This window comes from Scylla paramamosain, chromosome 23, assembly GCF_035594125.1.
Source record: "Scylla paramamosain isolate STU-SP2022 chromosome 23, ASM3559412v1, whole genome shotgun sequence".
NCBI lineage: Eukaryota > Metazoa > Arthropoda > Malacostraca > Decapoda > Portunidae > Scylla > Scylla paramamosain.
This window is the reverse complement of record NC_087173.1, coordinates 18,717,440-18,744,653: the sequence shown is the minus strand read 5'-3', so window position 1 is coordinate 18,744,653 and position 27,214 is coordinate 18,717,440. Positions and strand designations below refer to the sequence as shown.

At 44.5% G+C, this 27,214-nt stretch overlaps 1 protein-coding gene across 9 annotated transcripts in view; it reads right to left on the bottom strand.

Moving 5' to 3' along the window:
* LOC135112345 (transformation/transcription domain-associated protein-like) overlaps positions 1–21,969 on the bottom strand; it is a 36,601-nt gene extending 14,632 nt beyond the window's left edge. For 3 of the 9 annotated variants that reach the window (XM_064026703.1, XM_064026707.1, XM_064026706.1), the window contains exons 1-18: positions 19,595–19,649; positions 18,258–18,468; positions 16,363–16,473; positions 15,151–15,339; positions 13,618–13,812; positions 13,388–13,441; positions 12,572–12,738; positions 11,811–12,046; positions 6,906–11,660; positions 6,540–6,760; positions 5,026–5,905; positions 4,759–4,910; positions 4,061–4,333; positions 3,768–3,903; positions 3,465–3,661; positions 1,803–1,919; positions 1,108–1,260; positions 115–408 (exon numbers count right to left, since the gene is read on the bottom strand). In XM_064026703.1, the coding sequence (XP_063882773.1) occupies positions 115–408; positions 1,108–1,260; positions 1,803–1,919; positions 3,465–3,661; positions 3,768–3,903; positions 4,061–4,333; positions 4,759–4,910; positions 5,026–5,905; positions 6,540–6,760; positions 6,906–11,660; positions 11,811–12,046; positions 12,572–12,738; positions 13,388–13,441; positions 13,618–13,812; positions 15,151–15,339; positions 16,363–16,473; positions 18,258–18,413 (8,286 nt within the window). In that variant the 5' untranslated portion in view covers positions 18,414–18,468; positions 19,595–19,649. Of the gene's footprint in view, positions 1–114; positions 409–1,107; positions 1,261–1,802; positions 1,920–3,464; positions 3,662–3,767; positions 3,904–4,060; positions 4,334–4,758; positions 4,911–5,025; positions 5,906–6,539; positions 6,761–6,905; positions 11,661–11,810; positions 12,047–12,571; positions 12,739–13,387; positions 13,442–13,617; positions 13,813–15,150; positions 15,340–16,362; positions 16,474–18,257; positions 18,469–19,585; positions 19,650–21,827 lie in introns of those variants that run through there. The other 6 variants (XM_064026710.1, XM_064026711.1, XM_064026705.1 and 3 more) reach the window with 5 other exon arrangements.
* Between the last annotated feature and the right edge of the window lie 5,245 nt (positions 21,970–27,214).

Below are 27,214 nucleotides of genomic sequence, written 5' to 3'. Positions count from 1 at the left end.
ATAGGTGAAGTAAGATAGGTATGTATCTTTAAAATAAGGACTGCCACATAGGCCTTGGATTCTTGCAGCTTCCCTGTGTTCTGCTCTGAACCACAATGTAATGACTGCACTGACCTGCTGTGGACTGGTGACCGGCTCCATGTCAAAGGAATCATGGTAATCCTTCTTGAGGGAGCGTGGCGTGGTCATGGCACCCTGCTCCAGTGCCAGCTGCTCAAGCAGGAGGGTCATGCGGTGCCACAGGTTGTGACTCTTACCCAGGTACTTCATGATGGCAGGCCGGATGGTGACAGGAGGCTGGCACTGGGCCAGGGCCTCAGTAAAGGTGTGCAGTGCTGAGGGGTGGCAGTCCTTCTGTATGACGTGTGACCCCGAGCACAGGAAGGGTATCACCTCACTGGCTATGCCCTGGAAAAGTGGCTAATGTCAGCATCCAAGTGTCAACAATGATCCCTGAAGCAGTGGCTGGAATGACTGCCTACTCTTATGGGAACTATTATGCCATTCTAAAGCATTGGTATCATTCACTGTCACATCACCCATTTCTCTCACTACATTCCCTTATGATTTTATGCCCTCCTTCACTTCAAACCTCCTCTAACTTCTGTCTTTTCTCAGTGACTCAAAGCTTACACCAAATGAAGCAAGAGATTTAAAAGTCCTGCTTTACCATGCATTGTTTTTGGACTATTGAAAATTCTGCATCTTGAATATATGATGAGTTTTGATATATACTCCATGCAAAAATATAGGCCAGGTATATAATTAAATTTGGAAGTTTAAAGGCACTAATGTGATTGTTTGGAAGCTTAAAAGCACTTGTGTGATTATTAACTTATTTTTACTGAAAGACACTGCAATATGAGAATGGAGTATTGATTTAACATATTCTATCAATCTACATATATACCATGCCAGCATCCCACACACACTGGCCCAGACAAACCACTACACTCAATACACATCATTCACACTATTAGGTCCAGCAACCCCTGGTGGGAAGGAGCAGCCCAGGAGCTTAGGCATATTAGCTGATTTATACATTTCTGCTCTGCCCAATTTGTATAAGAGATTCATCTTGCAATTCAGCAATCACTATTCACAGACCTGTTGTTGTTTCTCGCTGAGAACTTTCCATATCCGAGGGAACAGCTGCAGCCACACCCACTCTGCTAGGCTGGTGTCCATGTGGCACAGCTCTGCCACTGCTGACAGGAATTGGGAGGTACACACCTCCTTCACTCCCTCCATGAACTTGGCCTGGAACGCAACACTCATGTTGATAAAGGTGTCATTAAAACCCCAGACCTCTTGGCTGAGGTGAGTGTGCCAACCACTGCACCACCAGGCTCATTGTGTGGCTCTCCAAACTCAATAATGTCAGACTTTCCTCCCTCAAAAACTACAACAGTACATTTTGTTCAGCTATTTTCTAATTCCTTCACCAATTTTTGCAAACATGAACTCAAATCTAGGCAAGAGGGAACTCTTTTCTAATGGCGAGGTAGATAATTATTCTATTAACTAATTTTGTTACAAGAGAAAATTCCATTAAAATAGCACTGACCACACACACTAAATTTTCATTCAACACGATCAAGAATGAAAGTAGTTTCATTAAGCATGATTTGAAGTTTGACAGTTCTGGGCAAATGTATATTCACCTCATCCCTAATCCCTTTTCTCTCTTTTCACATAGCAGTGTAGCACACAACACTCTTCACAGGACACAGGTGATGATGATGTTGTGAACCCCAGTGACAATACCAATACATAACAGGCAAACACTGGACAACACTGACCTGCCTGGACAGAAGCTGGTGCAAGTTGGCCTTTGGATTGGCCTGAATCTTCACCGTTGCATCAATGGACTGAGAGCCATCTGCCGGGACAGTTGACAGCTCAATGTCAATTTCATCCTGGAAAAAAAAAGATAAAATAAAAATAAAAATGTTACATTAATTTCACAAGACTTAAAAGAGGATGAAGAAGAAAGCAAAATGTAAAGGATACACTATACCAATTATCCCATTCTATTTGTAACATTTATGGTACAAAGCTACAACTCATGTTGCTTTAGGGAAGAGCTTGGGCAAGGATGCAATGCAGCAACACCTAAACACACAATAAGGGGTAAAGTTTCAAGGACACTGAATCTTAAAATGCAGATTTACTATCATAAGAAAATAATGCATTCTTTGTTAGTATTTCCCAGAAAACTGCCAGCTGTTTTGAAAGTCCCAAAATATACAGATGTTGAGGGAACAACTGTGTTTTTAGCTGCTGGAGGCTAAGCTGCACTGGAAGCCTCACCACTTTCTTCCTCCATAGTGAAGCATGGCAGCTGACTGGTGCAATCATAAAATTCTTACCACTTTCCCAAACATTTTGTATTCAAAATATTTCCAACTGGGAAAGTGGCAAGAATGTAACAAGAGCAGGTGTCCTGCTGCATTGTGGGAGGAGGAAAGTGGCAGGCCTTCTAGCTCAACTTATCCTGCAGTATCCAAAGCCATGTTTCACCCAACACTTGAGCACCTCAATAGTCCAGGTGGCGCCTCAGGGAGGGATGCACAATGCATGCATCAAACAGGACCTGCATGTTCAGTAACAGCACCACCCAGGATAACAAGTTACAAAAACTCTTTGCTGCAGATTATAAAGGGAGTCATGCTGTAAGTTAAAGCGACTGTTCTAGCAAACAGCTTTAGTGACCACATGCCAAATTAAAGCAGGAAACAGTGAGCACAGGCAGGAGGAAAAAAAAAACATGCATGGACACTGACCTCACTGGGAATGCAACACCTAGCATGTCTCATTCAGGAGCTTTTAACTTGTCACTTGAGAACATAATGAAATATTCCAGAGGATGGTAACTATATGGGACTTATGAAGATTAATGTCTGTACAGTATTCTGCCTAAGATATGGAAGCTACTCACAGCATGGCACAGCAGCTGAGGGAGACTGAGTGGGGTGCCTAAATGATGCCCATAACTAAAGGTATGTATTTCAGTAAAGTATTATAACCTTAATCCTACTTACATGCAAATTATTCCATGATATCACGGCTGACAATCACAGTAAACATGATATTAAAGATGGCCATCTTAACAATCGTATCCCTGCAGCTCTGCCGGAGCCTGTGTGGCAGCCTCACTTACCGTCGTATGGTGGTTAAGTACTAACATGAAAAGCCGACATGCAACTGTTTCCCAGACTACGTCATCATACTCGACTCATGAATGAAAAACCAACCAGAAAACCCAAGAAGAGCCACAGTAAAGTTGACCGGCTGATTTGTGAGCATTAAGTCCAATGTTCCACACAATCTACTTCTGAACCTCAAGTTCTAGCCAATGTTTTTTTTTATGGATTTTAGTAGTAAAAAATTTTGAATGACTACCACTACAAATCAATGTAAACCACCACAGGCAGAGCCACAACAATTATATGATGACCAACCTCAAAGGGAAGGGCGACTGACTGCACCTTTACCTCCTTTTCCACTGAAGATTCAAACGCAGAGTCAAGGTCACTCGCTTCTTCCTTGATGCTGGCAAACACATTAAAGTTGGCCCGGTCTGCTGCATCAGCCCAGCTGATGACTGCAGTCACACCTGGTAGTAACACTTGCTGGGAACTGTTCTGGACTGGTGTACCTGAGAAGTAATAAAATACATTAGTGTTTTTTAAACTGTGTAGTGTATCTTTTATATGTACATCAGCAGAATATGGCAGTACGTCTGAACACCCGCCACTACTTACCAGACTGTGATGTGACTAGCAGCAACTGGATGCACTGCTTGATCCAGTAGTGAGGGCCCATGTGGTCCCAATTTTGAGAACAAATGATGTAGAGGAGACGGTCATGTAGCCTCGGCCTCATGCTCTCATGGAACACCTGCAAGGCCACAGCCAGGTCATTAAGTCTTCTGTGTCAAGTGCCTCAAACATGTTTAATCCCCAAGAAGAAAATAAAACAAACAGGAAAAGGGAAGATCAATCAGTCAAGCCTAACTCGTCAGTCTTCCACCTTGCAGTGATGCAAAGGCACCAACCTGGAAGAACCTGGCTCTGATGTGTGGCTGGGTACAGCGGAGGCCGGCCAGAAAGGCGGGCTCCAGCTTGGCCGTCAGCTCTGTATTCCTGAGGGTCTCATCCCGATACACATGGTTCACCAGCTCCAGGAACTGTGCCATCAGCTCCATGTCATCAGAGAACCGCTTCTCCACATACTGCATGAGCTTCACCAACAGGATGGACTTCTCCCTCAGGCTGGGGCCTTGATTGATGGCTATTGGTGTCTTGTTCTTCACCCACTCCTCCACCATCTGTACACCACAAAGATATATATATATATATAGTGTCTGGTATAAAACAGAGTAAATATGGAAAAAGTATACATTATATTTATCTATATCACCTTTGATAATGTAATACTCTCTATTGAATCTCCTGCAAAGAATATCCCAGGCAGAAGTGTAACATGGGTACTTCTTCCCTGTCATGCTTTTGTTGCGCTTCTATATGTGGTGTGTGCGCCCCTCTCTTCACTTTGAATTCGGCAGCTATCATATATTTTCTTCTGGGCTGCTTTATTTCTTTATTTTATGCAACTTTTCAAATAGAAAACAACATCCACAGCACTGTCCTTCCACCCTGAAGTGTTGTGCCTGTTTGGTCTCTGTTCAACCACAAGTTTTGTCTAGTGTCTGCACAAATGTATTACAAGTGCACAGGAATACAAGGCACTCACCTTTGTTATGGCTTTCATGACCTTAACATCCGGGGTTTTTTCAATCAGGCCGACCAGGATGTTTCCAATGAAGGTCTTCCTCATCTCCACCCCCATGACACCCACACGGTTCTTCACAAGATCCAGGGACACAATCAATAGCTCACTTCCCACTGCAAAGAAGAACATCATATAGAGAAAATCCTTTAAGTCTCAGTAGATGAAAGGTACAACTATGCCACACCATCACCATCACCACCTTACTCACAAGAGGGCAGTCATAAATACCTGAGCAGTTTTCTGTGGCCATGTGACCATGGTGATTGTAAGCCAAGCGCTGCAAGACCTTCATGAAGGGCATGATGAGCCTGTCAATGTAACAGGTATTGTTCTGACACGCTGCCTTCAGGATCATCAGAGTGCCAAACAGGGACGTTGGGGAGGCACTGGCATTCTTCTCGTAAGAGGTCAAGCCGTCCAGGACGATCTTGCCAATCTTGGAGTAGAGATCCTCCAGCTCCTCAAAGCGCGAGGCAACGTTGGCACTGGTGGGCTCAGTGGGGAAAGTGGACATGAGGCGTGCCAGGAGGGAGTGGGTGAGGCGCACCACCCGGGAGTTGCTGCAGGTCATGCAGGCCACCAGTCCTCGGGTCAGGCCGCGCATGGCACTCAGGATCTGCTCCCGCCGCAGCGTGCCAATGAGGTACGTCAGCACCTCCAGCCCCACGCACACATTGGCCAGGTTTGGCTGAGACGACTCCAGGTTGAGGAAGAGCTTATCCAGCCAGGCCAGCTTGGGGTCAGCATGTGGCCACATGTCTGGCTTGAGGGCTCGCTTGAGGAGGGAGACGCAGCGACGGGAAAGGGCCTCCCCAGGGGCCACAGTGCCTGGGGTGGTGGTGCTCTCGTTCACCTGGCAGGCTAAGCGCAGCAAGAAGTACACCACGGCGTCGGCGTGGCTCTTCTCCATGGGCTTGCTGATGTCAATGCTGCCCCTGGAGCTGCTGCTGATGGACACCCGGGCTCGCTTGGCCTCAGGGCCGTCAGTGGAAGCCGACCGTTTGATGCCGCCTGGCTGCTGCGGTGTCTGCTGCTGGCTGAGGTTGTCTGAGCCACTGTCACCATCAGCATCTTCCTTCACCCTCTGCTCCTCCCACTTGATGCACACCTGTGGACATTCCACCCTCAGTAACATTCACCAATGTCATCCACTCCATCTGATTACTCACCTAATAATGTATGGTTTATGATCAAACACAATTACCTATGGTTTAAATATACTGCCATTGAAACAAATAAGTAAATTGTGACTATACGTTTAGAATAAACCTTTCATGTGAGTTTGTCTTACACACCATTTCTACAAGGAAGTCAAAGATTACTGTGCCTGCCCATGCACTTCATCTACTCACTTTCCCATCCTCTCTCACATACTCCAACATCCCATCCTCCCAATCTACAGAGGGTTGTCCTCTCACATTCCCATCATGCATTTCATTCTTGCTATCTTTACATTCTCTCTCACAGCCACTTGCTACGAACACCACAGCCATCTGAAGGTGTTGGGCTCCACCTCCAATCACCACTTTTTGTTGTGCTCCACCTCCAATCACCACTTAACTCATTCCCTCTTTTTTTTTGGTCATTCCAAACTGTCTGCATACAATTTAATTATTTTCTATACAGTACAATCCACACCAATAACATCCCACTCGTGCAGTGTTATTAAAAACACAAAACTGACTCATTATTTCCTGACAGCAGATACAGTCCTCATTGCCTCCATGCTCTCAGTGCCTCACCTCAGCCAGGTCCACGGCCAGCCTCCTCTGGTCCAGGTTGGCGGTGGGGGTGAAGCCGAGGCGGTGCATGGCCTGGGTGATGTGGTGGGTGAGGTGGTGTCGCACAGGGTAGTACACGTTGGCGTGCCGCACCACCAGCTGCAGGATGTGCACCAGCTGCCCCACCGAGTGCCCCTCCTCCACCAGGATCTTGCGGGTCCAGTGGGTCAGCATGGTGTTCCCTGCAACAAGTGGCTGCTGATAACATGTTCAAACATGAATTCCTTGGTGTGAAATTGACACAGATGCACTGCCATTGTGCATTACTTTTTACTGATTAAATGACAATCAACTTTATAGGATAAACATCCCTACACAAATACTTACCATCCTCCATCCGTACTGGCATTGCTGGCGTGAGTATTTCCAGTGCCTGCCGCACCACAGACCTCGCCTCCATGGCGTGTGCCTTCAGCAAGCTGTGGAACACCTGCAGCACAATGCGCTTGTGTATCGCAAACTTGGCAATGATGTGTGACAGCAGAAGGTGACCATGGTATTTGGTTGCCGGGTCCACACAATTCTTGGACAGGAGACAGGGCCAAGCAAAGGTCATGAGCCGGCGGAGTTTCTGGCCTTGCCTCTTGTTGCCCGCATCGTGGATGTGAGCTGAGGCCTGCTCCACCAAGAGGCAGGACAGCTGCAGCAGCAGAATCCTCACTGCATCGCTGTACACAAATGGATCATCTGGATTGATGAACTTGGTGATGAAAACGGACACCACGTTCTCTGGGTGGTCTTGGTCGGGAGCCGGCGGGAACCCAATGAGCTTTTCGCCGTCGCCGCACTCCATGCTCACCGTGAGGCAGGGGATGATGATGTACTGCAGGATACGTGCCTTCAGCTCCTGGGAGATGGAAATGTCCTCAAACACCTCCACAAATTGGAAGAATGCTAACCTCTTCCACTTAACAGAGTACTTCTGGGCAACCTCCTGTTCAAGGAAATCTCTCAGGAACTGGAAGTCTGGAATGAAGCGTCCTATGAAGGCTCTGAGCAGCTCAAAGAGGAGCTTGATGTCCTCTGTGTGATGCTTGAAATACATCAGCAGGATGGACACCACCATTCTCGGTTCCTTCCAGTGCATGAAGTCCGTGTTCTCAGCGGAGTGGTGGCGTTCCTGGAATTCGTCGGACACCCAAATGTTGCGGATGGCCAGGACCAGGGCAGACTGTGAGGCCAGCCACTGGTCGTCCATCCGGGCCAGCAGCAGGGTGATGCGGATGGCCAGGTACTGCAGCTGTGCCCGGTCTGCCGGCGTCATGGCAGTGGCAGGCTGCTGGGACTGTCCTGAGATGAGGGTGGGTGGGGTGGGGGTGGCCCGCAGCACAGTCTGCAGTTTGTCACCACACATCTGCAGGTGTTGCCTGAACTCTGTGTTGTCCTTGTGCCGCACCAGGTACTCCAGGTAGCGCGCCCACTGCTGGTCCCGGGCGTGTGGGTCGGACAGGAACAGATCAGCAGTCTCTGCAGGATACCTCATTAAGAACTTCATCAGAGGCTCTCGGAAGGGGCTGCCAGCCTCTATCATGAGTGCCCTCTCTGTCTGCAGCACAAGTTTGCATAGAACTTCCACAAATCTTGAGGAGGCAGCTGGGATCTGGTGGAATATACCAATGATGTTTGCACAGAGTTTCAGATCACTGTTGTCTTGTTTATTCACTGAAGCATTTTGTTTTCTAGTCAGACTGGCAACCTCTATCAAGTTTTTCACATGTTGGGTCAGCTGCTCACACAGCTTCTCGTTGAAGGTGTATGGGAACAGCTGAGTCAGGTACGAGAGATGGTGTATCACAGGCAGGGTGACGCTGCGGTAGTGGCACAACAAGCCCAGCAGTGGCCTCATGGCAGTGTGCACCATCTCCATGTCTATCTGGCACCCACTCTGGAACTTCTTCAGACACTCAAAGGCAGTCTCCTGCAGCTCGGGGTGGGATGAGTTATTGAGGGCCTTGTACAGCGTAGGGAATATTTTCTCACGAATCTGAGGGATGTAGTGGCAGGCTGCGAGGGCTTTCAGGGCAGACTTCCTCAATGGAACTAAATTTGCTATGTTCTTGTAACATGAAAGTCTTGCCAAACATGAATCCTCAGTCTCCACCAACATAAGCAGTTCATTGTAGAAATATTTGTGTTCATTCATATTGAGATCAAGAGTGAACAGTCTGGGTTCCAGGGTGGTGCAGAAAGTGTTGCCGTCCATCAGGCCAATCTGAACGTTGGCCGGCTGCTGGCGGAGAGGATGCTTCTTGGGAGGGATCATGTCTGCCAAGACGTCCTTGTGTGGCTGCATCACCTCCGTCACCCCCTTCCCACTCAACTTGGCCAGGACGTGCAGGCTCTGCATGGCCTGTTCCCTCACAGTGGTGTTGGGAGAGGTCACCTGCCGAACCAGCTCGTGAGTCACATCGTGGAGGGACTTGTTCTGAATCTGTTTCATCTCTTCTGTGTTGTTTTCACCCTCCAGGGGAGAGGCACACACTCTCAGCATCCTCTCCAGGTTATTCTTAGCCATGTCCACAGCGCCACTGGACACCTCCCCTGTCAGGTCCATCATGACAAAGAGCAGTGCCCGGAGGAAAGGAAACTGGTGCTCCAAGACCCACTTGAGAGCCATCCTCTCAAACAGAAACTTGATGGCAATGCAGCCACCCAGCTTGGCATACCAGGCACGCTCATAGCACAGGCCACACATCTTCTCCACTAGGTACTCCATGAGGGGCAGCTGGCAGGCCCTCTCCTTGGTGCCCAGGATGTTGGTGGCAGCTTCCATGATGAGGACAAGGGCCAGGTGTCCCGGCTTGCAGAGTTCTTTCTCTTCGTGGCCCATTATGACAGCAAGAGCATCAATCAGCACCAAGGGGTCCATGCCCTGCACCTTGTTCCACCGCCCCATCATGTTGAAGGGCCCGGCCTGCTGTGCAATGGCCACCATGGTGTAGTGCCTCACCAGTGAGACCATGGTGGGCAGCACACTCTGGCGCAGGTCCTTTATTGCCGCCGCCACAAACATGGCCGTCACCGCCATCTGGTGCACCTGCCTGGCCTGGTCGTCCTGACACTTGTAGTATGGGCCATGGACAGTTGAGATCTCCCCCTCCCTGAATGTTGGGTGTGTGAAGAGTTTGTTGACCAGGTGCTTCTCCTCATCAAACTGCATGGAGCCGATGAGGAAGCAGCGGATCACCTCCCAGCACTGCCGCCGGTACCACGGCTCTGTGGTGGAAGTCTTGAGGGCTGTGAAGGCCGTCTCAATTATCTTCTCCACCGGCAGCGTGATCGGAGCCTTGTGATCAGAGAACTGAATTGTGACACAGGTGCTTGGGGTCTCCTGTTCGTTGTACTCCAGCTTCTGAGGCTCAATCATCATCTTCCTGTTCCCGCCCCCAAACTTGCCAAGGACTCTGAAGGCAACTTGAGCAATGGTGTCATTGGGGTTTCTCAGAGTCTTCCACAGTGCTTGCATCAACTCAGCTCTGACTGGCTGGATGTGCTCATACAGGAAATCAGGCTGCAGGTTATCCACACACAGCTCTAGTGTTCTCAGGCCTTGTGATATTAGAGTCTGGGAGCCATTGAGGGCAGACACCAGAGGATCCATCAGCATGGGCAAATAGGGCAGCAAGGAGGACAGTCTGACAGGCACAGTCAGACACAACTCCACAAACAGGTCCTTCATGTGCTGCTTGTGGAGGCCGCTCTGCAGGCTGTTGAGGCCCTGCAGGAGAGTGGGCAAGAGTGGCAGGAACTCTTGGTACAGGAGGTCATGGCTGCCTCCACCGATGGAGCGGAAGAGAGCGCGCAGCAACAGGAAGTAGTTGTATGGGTCCTTTGCACTCATGGCCAGCTCCATGGATCTATTTACAATCTGGTGCAGATGAGGCTTCAGCATCTGTTCATTCTCTGCTGCAAAGAGGGACACCGAGCCAAACACCAACTTAAATAACTTCAGGTACAAGTTTGATCTGTCCATGGACGTGCCCATCTCTTCCATGTGGCCCAGCAAGTACTCCACTAGTATGGTGGCAAAGATTGGCGACGTGGTGGAGTTTGCCAGGAATGAGTTGGCCACGATCTGCAGGGCCATGTTGTGGTAGATCCTCTCCACCACATAATCGATGGTGGTGGAGAAGATCTCCCGGAAGGTGCACGGGTTCATCATGATGAACACACCGGCAAAATGTTCCAGCACTTCCTTCTCCTCCTTGGACCGCACCGTCTGGGGAACCTGTCCCTTCTGGCTGGCCTGCTGCTGGTTGCCGGGAGCATTGAGTGTGTAGATGTCCAGGGCTTGCATGGCCCACTTCACCAGCCTGATGAACACCAGGGTTTCTTTGGGATGGAAGGACTTGCTGGGAGTGAGGGCAGAATCAACAGCCGACTTGCAGGAGGCACACCCCCACGTGATGGTCTTCACTCCACACACCAAAGTCTTCACTAGCGCCCTGCAATCAGACACACTGTAATTCACTGTCACATTGGGAGGAAAACCAATCCTCTGGGTCTCTTTGTCTTTGCTTTCATTTTCAGCAATAGCAATTTTCACGTCCTCCTTCCTGTCTTCCTGCACAGTGGAACATGAGCTACTCGACCCGCTGGAGGAGCTGCTGTGGGGCTGCAAGGCTGTGGAGGTGGAGCATGCACTGCTGCCCTGCTGCTGCTGTTGCTGTGGCTGCTGCTGCTGCTGCTGCTGCTGCTGCTGTTTGTTCTTCAGGTAGGGCAACTGCAGCTGAGCGATAGTCTTGAACTTGTTGACGAACACGTGCAGCATGCGGATGAGCAAGTCCCGGCCGGCGCCCGGCTCGTGGTTGGTGTCACTGCGGGTGCGGATGCAGTCCACCAGGTTGAGCAGCAACTTGCAGGACATGGTCTGGATGCTGGTGGGGAGCGTCTCATCGTGAATGTTCTTTGAAAACAAGTGCACGGCCCGGGTCAGCGCCCCCATGTCCAGCTGCTGGCGGACATGATGCACCAGGTCAGCTAGGGTAGAGTAGGCCAGGGGACGCAGGGTCTCGTGGGCTGTCCACCCCCGGCCAAACAGCAGGCTCTCATCAAACAGCTTGTCGATGTGTGGCACAAACCCTGCACAAAGAGAATACTGTTAGCCTTATCAATATAACAAAGCTAGCACCAATCACCACTGCCTTACTGAGACCAAATGCATTTGTATAAAGGCCATAAATATGAACCTCAAACAGCACAAGTGGACAAGATGAGAAGCTCTCCACTTACTATTCCTGAGTTCCAGAGCCAGGATGTGCTTGGTGGCAATGAGCAGCTCCTTCCTGAGATGGGCCACCTCATTGGGGCACAGAGCCAGCAGGGTGAGCATCCCAGAGACCAGCTTGGCGGAGTGCTGGGCCACCACATCCTGGTAGATCTTGAGGATGTATGCCAGGAAGGAGAGCGTCTTGATCTGAGCAGCGATCAGGTCCACAAACACCTCCTTGTTGAAAGACTCGTGATCCCTGAAACATTACACCATGTTAGGTAGAGTATGAATTATCATATTATAATCTATATTATTTATATATTATATATATTTCCTTTCTTTTTCCCTCTTTGCTCATGTATAGCATGGGAGCCAGGCTGAGGTCAGCCAGGTTTCCCCATGAATTTTCATCTCTTTTTCCACCTCCCGTAACTACACCGTGAGAACGAAGCTGAGTTCAGCATCGTTCTCATAGTTCAGTATGAGAAATGAGTTGTTGCCATACATACTCGTACATGTATATTACCCTAGTTAGGTTACGGTGACACCTATATATGTACGAGTATGCTGTATCATAACATATTCTGTTTGATAATATCAATACAAAGGCTAAGAATACTAACACAGAAGTCCCTGCAAGGCATAAGAGGCAACCAAAAGGAACAGAACAAAGAAACTAGGAACCGCTTGTCTGTATGGCATTCTAAAAACAAAGTAGTGGGAGTGATAATGCAGGGTGACAGCCGAGACACGTCAGTAACATGCATTCTGGTGGACTTACCGGTGTTGGGGGTAAGGCTGCAGGATGATGGTGTTCATGATGAGGGGGATGAAGTCAGCCACATCCTGGTACACCTGCTGCTTGTACAGTTGGAACATGAGCACCACAATGATGGGCAGCTCTGTCAGCACCTTCAGGGACAGCACTGCCCGGGGGATCAGGTTGTACTGGGGAAGGAAAGTAGTGTGGATGTGATGTCTGAGCAAAACTTCTGCCTGTTTATGTTACCCTGCAGAAATGTTTGGTTTTTGATTGACTGCATTGGTCTTCTTCTATCTGATTACGTTAGTCTGCAATGATTCTTCCTCTTCTGACTGCTTGTATTGATCTTCCTGTCTCATTACATTAGTCTACCAAGATATTTAATTTGTTGTTGACTTCATTGGTCTCCTTTTAACTTTCTCAGTGTATACATTTCTGTTAATATCCACACCAGTCTGACATCCCCACACAGAGAGGTGGGCCATATAAGGTACCTCCAAACATGCATGCACACTCACAAGGATTCCCTTACACACCAGCCACCAGCACATAATTTCTCAGGTGGGATGATCTGGTCCCCTATTATTCTGCAAGATACTGATTTGATAATGTACATGAAAATGCATACTTTAATCTTTCTTATTTAAATCCACACTTATAATCTTATGTAAAACTATAAAAGTTTTTTTTCCTAACAGTTTCTATGTCTGGTTCCCCTTAATTAACCAGGCTAGGAGAGCACCTAATGAAACACTTTAGTTTTAGCATTTGGGAACCGTTTAAGTGGTTGCCCTTCCTACCCTGAAACCATGGCCAGGATATGAACCCACGCACCTGAGAAACCCTCGGCCCCCCAGCATGTACGGTCCCCCTGTACCACAGCGGCCCCTCATGTAAAAGTAAAACAAACTTATACCTAAACTTATACCTAAATCCTTTCCATTCTATACAGTTGAATCAGAAGTATAATGGTCATGAGGAATATATTCATCTGTGAAGCACCAGCGTGACACAACAACAATGAGGACAGGACCCAGCACACAGCGGCTTCTCCCCCCACTTACTGTGATAGAGGTGCCATCGGGGAGCTTCTTCTCTGTGTGGATGGGAGTGATGGTGAATGTCTCCTTGAGCAGCGCATCCACGTTCACCTCTGACAAGTCGCTCACCCGGATCGCTGCTGGCCGCTCGAAGATCTTGCTCATGTGATTGGGGAGGTCCCGGTACATGTTCTTCACAAATTGGAGGAACTGCTGGATCTGTGGGGGGATGGGAATGGGGTGTGTATAGATGGAATGACACTAATGATCATCAGACAGCAGGAGCACCACAGTACAGCAAAAGATTGTCCATTCACCATGGGCGTCTTGGATACTTTAATCCTTTCCTTGCAATGTGCAACAATTTCCAACACTAAAAACGACGTACAAAATATTCACGAGCACCCACAAGAAATAGATTACAGGGGTAGGGTTTGCAATTTCTACCCAGCGTAATGATTAGACATGACCGTATAGCAAGAAGTGTCTCAAGAGGCTAGCGATTAAGGAAACATGTTAAATAGCTGTGAGAGCTGAGAGGCACGAGAGAAAGAAAGATGCTGGTTGCATCTTTCATGTCCGTATCAGACTGTGTGATGGGAAGGTACTGAAGAGGTGCTTGTCATCACTAATCAACACCATGCAATGAAGCACAACAAAGGATATGAAGGTGTGATGCGAATACAAGGCACTATTATTCATCATTCCCGAACATTGTTGCATAATGAAGAGGCACAATAAGGGATACGAAGGCGTGATTTGAAGGTACAGTGCTGTTATTCGTTACTTCCAAGCACTGCATTAAGAAAGAGCACAGTAAAGGATAGGAAGGTTAAGTGTAAAGGTATAGTGCTGTTACTCTCCATTACTGACCATTGCTGCATAATGAAGAAGAAGAAAAAAAAAAAAAAAAAAAAAAAAAAAACAAACACACACACACACAATAAGATGAAGGGGAATAAAATGACACACAGCAGGCACACTGATGAATATGAAACCACATTCTATATTAACCATGGAAGAGAAAGAAAAGGAGGAAAACAAAAAAAAAAAGAAAAAGAAAAAGCTAGAGTAAAAAAAACTCAAAGGTAAAAGGGGAAACAAAGAAGAAATAATTAGACAGAGTAAGGAAGCAAAAAGAAATATGAAGAAATGAAGTAAAAAAAAAAAACTATATATGGCAGGTTGGTAATGTCACAAGGAAATATAAATGAAAGAAACAAAGCCAAAAGTGATGAGAAAAAAAGGCCAAAGAAAAAAGGAAAAAAAAAAGAAAAAAGAAAAAGAAAAGGTGAAAAAATAAAAGGAAAAAAGGTGGAAACAGATATGACAAAAGAAAAGGCAAGAAAAAGAAAAAAAAAAACTATGAAAAAAAGAAAAGCTGAAAAGAAATATGAAATGGCAAAAAAAAGAAAGAATAAATTAAAAAAGAAAAAGAAAAGATGGAAAAACAAAAAACAAAACAAAAAAAAAATAAAATAAATAAAAATAAAAAATAAATAAAATAAATAAATAAATAAATAAATAAATAAATAAATAAATAAAAAAAACCCTTACCTCTGGACTGAACTGCGGGCGGAAGGTCTTGTGGAGCTCAATGATGATGCGGAGACACACCATGACATTCTCCTCGTTGTCAGTCTCCAGAAGGCGGAACATGAGGGACAGGATCTGGCGCAGGTACACCTTGAGCTGCTCATTGCTTGGCAGTCGGTGGATCATTTCCAGGATCAGCTTGCGGAGTTGCTGGGGAAGTGTGGATGGATTATTGTCTTCAGGTTACCAATGGAAGAATAATAATAATAGCAGCAGTAATAGTAATAAGTGTCTCTCTGATAATAATAGTAATGATAATAATAACAAGTAAGTGTTTCTCTCTTCAGGTCACCAACAAAGCACTAATAAAGTGATGATAGAAGGGAAAAAAGAGAAATGAAAAGGAAAAATAAAAGGCAAAAAAAAAATAAAAAGAGAAAAGAAAGGAAGAAGGAGAGAAAAGTCTTCCTCTTTATGCCACCAATGGAACACTAATACCAGCAAAAACAATAATAATTGAGTTTCTTTCTCTTAACGCCACCAATAGAACACTAATAATAATAACAATAGCACTAATAAGCAAGTGTCTCTTTAGATTACCAATAAAACATTTGCCCTTTCACTGTGACATGCAACAATTCACAGCACCAAGAGCAGTGCATGAAATCTTTATAAGCACCTGCAAGCCAGAAAGTGATGAAAAGAAGCACATCCGGCATTTTAAGAACATGAGAAATAATGGAAGCTGCAAGAAGTGACCAGGCTTACACATGGCAGTCCCTGTATGAAATATATCTACCTATTTCCACCCTTCATCCCCATCCATAAACCCGTCTAATCTTACCTTAAAGCTCGCAAGTATATTATTCTGAGGTGTTTGTAGAGCGAGAGGCAATGTCTCAGAGTAGTTAGTGACTGAGGAACGACACACCAAACACCAGTGATGACAATAAGCAGCCGGCACAAGATCAAAATTGAGGATTTAATCAGCCATCCTTTCAATATCCACACTCACGACCAGCAATTAATTAATCCGACACGCACAATACCTGGATAGACACAACATTCGCACATGCCTTGCGCTAAATAAGACAGGTATTAGAACGGTTACTGTACCTTTAAATACTGAGCCATGCATCATTATCCCACTACCGACTGCCAGAAGTAATTAATTTTATGAAAACTGATTAAACATACTGTCACTTGTCCTTGCCACCCAACAGTTAAGCTTACCTGTATGTTGTACTCAGATATGAAGAGTGGATCCCCTTCACTGAGGATCTTAATAAATATCTTCATGGCATGTTCGAGAAACGACGGGTACTGTGGGGAAGCAACAATTGCCTGTGGGGAAGATGAGTTGTGGTGAGTGACATGTTGGTAAAAAATTTAGGGTGAAATCAAACACATACAGTCACTCCTCCAATATCCAATACTGTTTGTCCTGCCTGCCTGCCATACTGTAATGTCCTGCTATTTACGAATTTATTGATGCTTTTTTTTTCAACACCAACTTATCTGGTTTTTTGCCTTGGCAGATCTACAGAGAACCAGTTATTAGTGACTCACAATGATACTACTTACTGGAATGATGCAACCTTTAATGTGGACTTTTTTTCTTTTTTATTTTTCCAAAGCATTTTGATACAGTGTCGTGTGAAATTGTAATTGATAAGCTGTTTAGCCTTGGCATGAGGGGTAAAGTATTAGGCTGGATTATGAATTTTCTTCATACCAGGTAAATGTGTGTTATTGTTAACAGTAAACAAAGTACAACCAGACTCATTCTCAGCGGGGTTCCTCAAGGGTCAGTTACAGGCCCTTTACTGTTCCTACTTTATGCAAACCATATAACAACTGGTATTTCTTCCTTTACAAAAAAACCTCCCCTGACAATTTAAAATTACATTTACAAATGGAAACGACTTCACAAGTTGATACTTGTAACAGAACATTGTCGTGTCAAGATGATACAAATAATCTCTCTAAGGTGTGAAGGTGTTGGGGCTGCATGTGAATGCTGCCAAGTGTGCACTGCTTGGGCTCCACAGGTGTTCTGTTGACTGGAAGCAGGCTGGGGCTCCTGGTTCACACTACTTGGATAATGTGCCCGTCACTATTAAGGATTCTGCATCTGACTTGGCAGTTATGATTGATACTTCACTTGAATTTCATTACTTAAAAAAAAAAAAAAGTGTTGCCAACAATTTTCTCAAGAGTACAGTCAAAAGATTATTCTTTCATGATACCATTATTTACATCATACATTGGGCGAGTCTCAGGACACTGTCCACCTCTGAGGTGCCTCAACAATATTGGTGGGTGTTCCGCAGCATTGGACAATAAATATCTGATTGTGATACTCGTCTCAGAACTCTGGGTTTGTGTTCTGTGGAAGGCAGGTTATTATGCAAAGACGTGATGACTTATTGGAAAATACTTGAAGGGGAATCATCCTTAGACTTTGATGCATTCTTTGCATTTCTCCATTTGTTTCAGCCAGGGGACACCACCTCAACCTTGCTCACGTCCAGTCTCTCTCTCCAGGTTAGAGACCAATTCTTTAGTGTGCAGTATGGAATTCATTACCTGAGTCTGTGGCATCCATTACTAATATTCAGTCTTTTCAAGCAACCTTAACAAGTTATCTTTGAGAATTACTGTTTAGTTATGACTGATTTTACTGATGCAATTCTCGCTGAATATGGTGCACCACCCAGCTGCTGACTCGTCTGTCACTTCAAGAATACATTACCTACTTAGCAGCTGACACACCAGCAGGACAAGACTTCACCTTCCTGCTTTGTGGTGTTGCCTCTGACTTTTGGCTGCTACTGCTGGGAAGCCAGCCAGGTAAGAGCACCAGGCAAGAGGTAATGACAGAACACAACAACACACAATACACATAAGATCAATAAGCACTAAGTGAATTGCAAAGATAAAATAGAAAGATTTAAGGCATAATTACTAACCATGTAAGTTAAATATGAGATTAAATAGTATGAGTTTTAAAAATCATTTAAAAACCAGAAAGGCAAGTCAACATGATGTGTTCAGAGTGAGAAAGAGCCAGACAGCCAGACAGCTGGACAGCCAGGCAGCCAGACAGCCAAGCAGTGACGCCTCACCTCCAGGTCCTCGCTGAGGGCCTGAGCTGCCTTGAGCTTGTTCTCATCCTTGGAGCCCGAGTCAGCCAGCATGGACACGTAGGAGCGAAAGGTGTTCATCTGGGCGATGGGGTCTTGAGACACATGGTGTCCCAGTGTCCCTCCTCCTGGTCCCATCTTGGGTCAAACTTCACCACCTCACACTCACTGGCACCTTATTCATCCTGCACACCTGTGAGGGAGTCAATGAAGTCACAGGTGAGGCCGTGAGGGGAGGAACACGTGGTGAAGACCAACACTGACAGGGACAAAGTTCAAAGTTTGCTATAGGGCTCAAACATAGACATCAGGGAATGACAGGGACCTCTTTGCTATTTTGCTTCACTGTGGTGCTCTACAACACTCAGAACACAGCAAAGACTTGGCAAGGTTAAGTTAGGTCATCCTGAAGGAGGGTCAGGGAGGGCCAAAGTGCAGATAGGTTAGGTCGGCAATCTTCCTTGGGGCCTGAAAGAGGAACACGACCTACACAAATCATTCTATCCAAAATGTTCACTTAGTGTGGTCACCTTTGGCCTGACCACAGAGGAAGCAGTCACAGCTCTCTGCACAGCCTACCAGGGAGTGCCGCTTGTAGGCCTTGTGTCACCACGTCTTATATGTGACAGAAGAAATATGCCTACATGAATAATTAATTACCTACATGACCTTCACAAGCTTACTGTTAGGCGCTACACACAAATAAGGCATGTATTTCTATATTTTCCCTCTCCTTGTGAGTGTTGAAAAGCAAAGCCACCACCGACAATCTACACCAATAGCAACACCAAGTAGCGTCACCACCACGAGATTCAGACCAGCCCTCGCAGACCAACCCCACACACCACCACTCCACCACCACTCCACACGCCGAACTGGATCCCTACAAGCCAAATCCACATAGAATACCAATATTTACAATACAATAAACACAAACACACTCACGTACAAACAAGACCAGACAGACCCACCACTCCATACGCCCACTTACTCTCCTCTGCCTTCCACTACTCCACCACCATTCCACACGACACAGAGCTCACCTTTACAACCCAAATCCACTTATAAACCAATACTAACAATAAAATAGACACAAATACAGAGACAAACTGACACACAAACACATGCACCGACTCCAGAATTCATCCCCACTAATTCCCTTTCGTTTATTTCAGTTATTAATAAATGTTTCCTTAATTTCTCTTCGCCTTTTAAGTCACGAATATTATAAGAGACTCTCAGTAGCACGAAGAAGTGGGAAAGTCTTCCATTGACGAGTAAATAGGGGAAGAAATAAGAGGTTTTCATGCCTTGTTTACCTGGTGACCCGAGCGCCATCTGCCTCGCTGAGCCGATGGTTCTCTGCCACTAGCACGAGGAAAACACTGGCCTTTTCATAGCTTTAAATTATATATGGCTGCTAGTTTGGTGTTGTTGAGTTTTAAGAATTACTAAAATGTTGTTTAAAAGTAACTGTAAAGAGAAAAAGTCCCATCACTTCTTTACAGGCACGAGGAAAACAAAGGCTATTGTTATATATGTAAATTGTCTAGATGCTATTTTCGTACAAGTCAATACTAAAAGTAAGAAAAATATAGTCTGAAGGTAATTGTGAAGTGAAAAGTCCCTTTAGTAAATATGTAGCAGTATCTTTGCAAATCAAGGGAAACTGAGACTACATTCTACTTACAAGTGAAGTCAGTGTTATTTTGAAATTATTAAATAACAACGGTAATAATAATTGTAAAAGTCTACTTCAAAAGTAATTACGAAGCGAAAAAGCTCCATTAGTTAATATGTTGCAGTTCATTTTTCTTTTTTTTTTTTTTTTTTTGCAATGCACGAATCAAACAGAAGCCACATTATACCTGTTACGTAATTAAGTCAGGTGCTATTTTTATATTACTGGATACTGAAAATAATAAAAAATATGGTTGAAAAATAAAAGTAAAGTGAAAAAGTCCTATAAGCTAATATGTGGCTGCCTTTATCCTTCATTTTTTTTTTTTTCCTCCCACGAGGTAAACAAAGACCACTTTATACCTGTAAATTAAATCGAAGCGCCATTTTGATATAATTAAACGCTAAAAAATATAGCTTATAAGTAGTTGTAAGACGAAAAGGTAAAATTTGCAAACATTACCACTTTTTTTTTTTTTTAGTTCTCATCCACTAGCGCGAGGCAAACACATACACACACACACACACACACTATCAGTAATGAGACAGAGGCTGACGAATTTGTATCAGCGTGGGGAAGGCGTCTTATGCATAACAAGTGGGAGGAGGAGGAGGAGGAAGAGCAGGATTATTATTTATTCGTTTAAACTAATATAAATAATAATAATAAGAAGAAGAGGAATAATAATAATAATAATAATAATAATAATAATAATAATAAGAAGAAGAAGAAGAAGAAGAAGAAGAAGAAGGGAAAGGGAAACGATAAAAATAACAATTTTCTCTACCCAATAACTACAAACTTTCCTCTCTCTCTCTCTCTCTCTCTCTCTCTCTCTCTCTCTCTCTCTCTCTCTCAGCCCAATTTCGCTCTTTCTTCTCCCTCAGCCGCCACAACCTCGCTTCTCTCTATAACACAGACACCTCTTCTCTTCTCTTCTCTTTCACTGCCTCACCTTTCTCCATATAATCCAGATCTTCCTCCCTTTCTTCCTTTTCTATCTTTCTACAGTTTACATTCTACAACCTGCCTCACTACTCTTCCCTCATGCCCCTATACCACCACCACCACCACCACCACCACCACACCACTCGATAGGCTATAATTCGAATCAACAAGTGGAGGGTTATGGAATTAATGAATATTTTGACACATCCATGGTAAAATTTCATAGTCTTTACGATCGCCACTTTCCATCAAAATTTTCACTTAAGCTAAATCATTTTGGGAAACTTTACATTGCTTCAGGTATTGCTATTAGGCATCGTGGTACAATGGAAAACTTAAACGGGTATGGCCATTAACATATGAAAGGGTCTTCAGGCGATACAGAGATACATTGACATCAGTATCAAGGGCAGTGAAGGGAAATTACAGCATGTCAAAGCTAAGAGAACAAGCAGGCAAACCCCAACAAGACCCCTGTAAATAATTCACTAGGAAAGATCATTCTTAATCTACCATCTTCCTTGATCTTTCATGACAAAACTCTCTCACGTAACCTTGACGATGCCCTCTTATGGAAACCTCAAAGATCCCAAAATTGTCAGGTGTTATCTACAAATTAAGGAACTCCATCTCTGCCGATTGTCTAAGTCATATACGAGTATATTGATCTCTGGGTTAGCCTCACATGTACTGCGTGGTAACCTAGGGAGAGGCTTTTCAAACATATCTTGGAAACGCTTTTTTTTTTTTTTTATCAGTCAGAAGAAAAAAAAATGAGTGTAATGTTTTGTTGTAACCCAAGAGTCACCACCAAGAAGAAATAAAACACGTAAGAAAGAAGAATGAGACAAGAATGAAGAAACGGAGAAGGAAGTAAGAAAGTAGAAAGAATAAACACGACGAAAAATGAGGCTATCACCTACCTGACTGATGAAAGACAAGACGCCACCACCGAGGAGAACAAGATGCAGTGGGCGAGTCATCACAAGACTAACACAGACGAAGATTAGCAGCAGATTACAAGGAGAGATATCCAGGTGGCTGTCACTAAATTAGAACACAAGGGAAGCAGAGGTCACTGGCAACAAATGACGTGGACAAGACGGACAGCCGACACACTGGAGAAAACGCCGCCTCCTTGTTCCTGATTAGAAGATGCGATTACCGAAGTTACTCGAGAAAGAAAATTATTGAAGGTTAAGGGAAAATAAACTTTATGACCGAAGTATGGGTAAAATATAGTTATTTAAAAATGAACCTTACTGAAAGTATAGGAAAATAAACCGTATGATCGAAGTATTTAAAAATAAATCTTATAGCAACGAAAGCCTTGTTAGGGCGGGAGGTCGCTCTAAAATCACGTGCATATTGTGAGGTATAGGGGACGGGAACAGGCAGAAGGAGACAGAGACAAGCTAAATAGACCTGTCAAGGACCAGAGAGAGGGTCAAGATGAACAAGCAGCCTGTCACAGTATCAGTAAATAGAGCCAGACAGTTGTAATGCAGTCAGAGTAAAATATTGGTGTTAAATATTGACAGAGGGGGACTGGGTATATCTAGAATGTGTTTTATCATTGAGTGTTAATTGCAGGAAGTGAATGAATCTCTAACCCACTCTCTGACCTCCACCACACCACCACCACCACCAACACAGCACCACCACAATACACCAAACACGCGCTTCTGCCGCCCAGTTAAGCAAGTTTTATCCCGCCACTAATCTTGGCAGTGCTTAAAAACAATACCCACCACTAGGGGACATACTGGGCCTTACATTGGCTTCAGTTTACAAGGTGGAAGGAATGCAGGAGGTGGAGGCACGGGGGAGGAGAAGGAAGGACGAGGAGGTGGACTGCAAGGTAAGAGGAGGAGAAGGAAGGAAGATTAGAAGACGAACTGGGAGGAGGTAAAGGAGGAAGGAAGATTAGGAGGAGAAGGAGAAGGAGGAGGAGGAATAGGGAAGGAGGATTAAGAGAAGGACTGGGAGGAGGTACTGTACTATATAGGGTAGAGAAGGAAGATCTAGGAAGAGGAGCAGGAGGAGGAGGAGGAGGAGGGGTGGAGCAGGAAAATACTAGGAAATAAACTAAGGAATGCAAGGGAACATACGAACATAGGGAACAAAGTGAGAGAAGGTACCAGGAAGCAGGAGGGAAAAGGACTAGAAGGATGTAGCTGGTAATAAACTAAACAATATATTCTAGTTGAAGTTGCACGGGTTTTCAGGTTCTAGTGACCGATTAACAAGATTCCAACAATATTTACAGGAAAAACACTCTTGAGAACCTGGCTAATCATCTCTGTGGCCTTTGAAAACAGTTGTGATAAGAGAGCAAATCACTTCAAAAGGCTCTATTTGAAATTACACAGGTTTCTAAGGGTGTTTTCACGGTTTTAATGACAGATTAACAAGATTTCTACAATATTTACGGAAAAAACACTTTTGAGAACCAGGCTAATCATCTCTGTGGTCTTTGAAAACAGTCATAGTAAGAAAGCAAAACAGGAAGAAAGGGGAATAGGAGGAGGAAGAGAAGAAGAAAAAGAAGAAGAAGAAGAAGGAGAAGGAGGAGGAGGAGGAGGGGGCTGGAACAGTGAAAAATGGAGTAAACGGAAGTAATATATGGTGTGGGGAAAATTGAGGGTATAAAGGGTTATCTATTCACGAGGAAAAATATAACACTGATAATGAAAGAGACTTGAGATGAGGATGAACGAGCGGGTCCTGCCAGCGCCCGCCATGATGCGAGGGAGGGGGAGGGAAGGGAGGAGAGAGGGGGAGGGTGGCGAAGACGAGGGAAAGAATGAATGAATGAATGAATGCAGGAAGGAAAGAAAGAATGGTGCTGGTGGTGGTTGGGGAGGAGGGGAGGGGAGGGGAGGGGAGAGGAGAAAGGGAGAGGAGAGGAGAGGAGAGGAGAGGAGAGGAAGACGAGGAGATGAAGATGAAAATGATTATGAAGTAGAAGAAAAGAAGAAGAAGAAGAAGAAGAAGAAGAAGAAGAAGAAGAAGAAGAAGAAGAAGAAGAAGAAGAAGAAGAAGAAGAAGGAAATGAAAATAAAAATAATAATAAGAAGAAAAGATGATGAAGAATAAATTATAATAGTAACAATAAGTAAAAGAGTTACGGAACGAAATTAAATACAAAATTAAAGCGAATAAAAAATCTTCTTTTTCTTCTTATTATTACTAGTAGTAGTAGTAGTAGTAGTAGTAGTAGTAGTAGTAGTAGTAGTAGTAGTAGTAATAGTAGTAGTAGTAGAAGCAGTAGTGGTACCAGAAGTCATAACAACATTAGCAATATCAGACAAAACGAAAACAACACACACACACACACACACACACACACACACACACACACCTTCAAGACAGCATTGTGGAGCAGTTGGGTGCAGACAGCCCCCATATTCACCTGTCCCTCCATACCTGGGTGAAGGGTGGGGGGGGGGGATGGAGGAAGGGGATGAAGGGGAGGAAGGGGGATTGATGGAAGGAAGGAATGGGGTGGATGGGAAGGTGGAGAGGGGGATGGAATGGTGACTGATGGGGAAGGAAGAAAGGAAGAAGAAGGAAGGAGGGAAGGAAGGAAGGATGATTGAGGGGAAAGGAAGATGGGAGTGATGAAACAGATAAAATGAATAGAGGGAGAAGGAAAGAAGGAAGGAAGGAAGGAAGGAAGGAGGTAGGGGAAGGTTTAAGAATGAAGGAAAAGAGAGAAGAGAGAGGGGAGATAAAGGAAGGAAGGAAGACAAAATAAGAGAAAGGGTAAGAAACGAGGGAAGAGAAAGAGAACATGAAAGAAGGAAAAGGAGAAAGTAAGAGAAAGAGAACAAAAGGAAAGAAGGAAGGGAAAGAACATGAAATAAAGGAAAGCAGAGTGAAGAAGGAAGAGAAAGAAGAAATGAAAGAAAGAAAAGAAGGAAGTGAGAAATCTCGTAAACGGAAAGAAGGAAAAGAAAAAAAATATGCAAGAAAGAAGAGAGAACATGAAATAAAAGAAAGAAGAGGACAAAGGGAAGAGAAAGAAGACATAAGAAGAAAAAAAAGGAGGTGAAACAGTAAGAAGAAAGAGAACATGAAAGGAAAGAAAGAAAGGAGAGGAAAAAGACATGAATAAGAAGGAAGTCAGAGAGAACACAGAGGAAAAGGGAAAAAGGAAAGAAGGAAAGAATGGAGACTAAGAGAGAGAGAACAGCGAGAGAATAAATAAAGTAGACGAGAAACAGAATAAAGAAGAATGAAAACGCGAAAAGAATTTCGAAAACTTTTTTTCATATTCTAGAACGTTTCCTTCTCAAACTGCAGGGGAAAAGAGAGAAAGAAAACAAAATAAAAAGAGAAAACGAATAATGAACAGCAAGGAAAATAGCAAAGAACATGATAAGGAAAAAATTAAAAAGAAAAACGATAAAGAAAACGAGGATAATATGAAAAAAAACGTAATTTCCATTTTTCTATATTGCCTCCTTTTCATTTCCCTCTCCCAAGCCTCCATTAATAACGTCCTTTCCTTAGTATCGGTTCGGTTCGGTTGTTGGTCGGTTGGGTTCGGTTCGGTTCGGTTGTTGGTTGGTTAAGTTCGGTTGTTGGTACGGTTAGGTTCAGTTAGGTTGTTGGTCGGTTAAGTTCAGTTGTTTTTTCGGTTAGGTTCGGTTCGGTTGTTGGTCGGTTAGGTTCAGGTAATTTCAGTTATGTTCGGTCTAATGTTCCTCTTGGGTTTATTCATTTTTTTATTTATTATTTTTTCAGTTATTTAAAGATTACTCTTCCGCTACTGTTCCCTCTTCTTCCACATTTCAAACACTTCTTCACCTTCTTCAGTAGTCTCCGCCATTAGTATTCTCCATAGAGGGCGTTGTCTTCTGCCTCTCTACATTCAACTCTCTTTCAATTCATCTAAGCAGTCCTTCCATCTCCTCTTCAACCAGCCTCGTCTTTTTTATTCCATTCACTATCATATCCACAATTCCTCTGCCTACGCACTGTTCATCCCTTCCACATTTTAAACACTTTTGTCTTTCATCTCTTTTTTACCCCGTCTCTTTTTCCATCCACTTATATATGTACAATTCTTCATCCTTTCCACATTTCAAGCACCAGTCTCTTCGTTTCCTCCACTAGCCTTTCATTAAACATCACTTTTGCAATTACACAGTCTTCCGCTTCTCCTGTGCCGGCACGTGGCTAGGGAATGTGAGGCGTGGAGCGTGGGGTGTGGGGTGCCGCAGGGCAGTCTCAGTTTTCAACGCCTCGGGCAGCTGGGGCGTAGCTGATCTCTGTTGCACCTCCATCACTGTGAATTGCCTTACTGCTGTGCTCCCGAGGCGATGCTGAAGATTAGAGTGCTGCTGTACAGAGCGGAGCGAGAGAGGGAGGGACGGAGGGAGAGAGGTGAGAGGAAAAAGTGATAAGTATAGAATGTAAGAGATGCAGTTGTTGTCAGTGAAGTTAACGGAGTGTTTTTAAGTGAAGATTGACAGATTTATGGATGGGAATGATAGCTGGGAATGAGGCATGCTTTATGTAGTTTGATAGAAAGAGAAAGGGGCACAGAGAGAGAGAGAGAGAGAGAGAGAGAGAGAGAGAGAGAGAGAGAGAGAGAGAGAGAGAGAGAGAGAGAGAGAGAGAGAGAAGAAAAGAATAGTTATGTGGAGTGGAATAGACTCGGTTGTTGTGCAGAGCCAAAATTTTTAAAAGGTTAGACAGATGTACGGATGATGATATGGATGATGACAGCCATGTTTAATACTGGGAGTGCCACACGTAGTACGGTGAAGTTTGAAAAAAAGTGAAGGGGCAGAGAGAGAGAGAGAGAGAGAGAGAGAGAGAGAGAGAGAGAGAGAGAGAGAGAGAGAGAGAGAGAGAGAGAGAGAGAAACTGTATGAAATTGAATGGATCCAGTTTTTAGTGCCAAGTCAACAGGACGTCCTAAAAGAAGGTTATATTTATGAATGAGGATGATAGGTGGAAATAAGCAGGCATGTTTTATACAAAGATTGCCACGTGTAGATTTGATGGCTTCTTGCAATTACCATTATCTTACTCGTATGTCTTCTTCTTTTATGTGGAAATAGGTAAGCATGTTTTATACAGAGACTGACACGTGTAGACCTGATGGATTCTTGCAGCTTCTCTTATGTTTTTATGTTATTATGTTTTTTTTTGTCTTCTTCTTCTTCTTCTACTTCTTCTTCTTCTTCTTGCAGCTTCCCTCTGCTTTTACTGGAGAGGATTCTATACGTGCAGTTGCTCTAGGAGAATTAAAAATAAATGTCCTTTTATGTAAGTTTAGCCTTTTACTGTCATA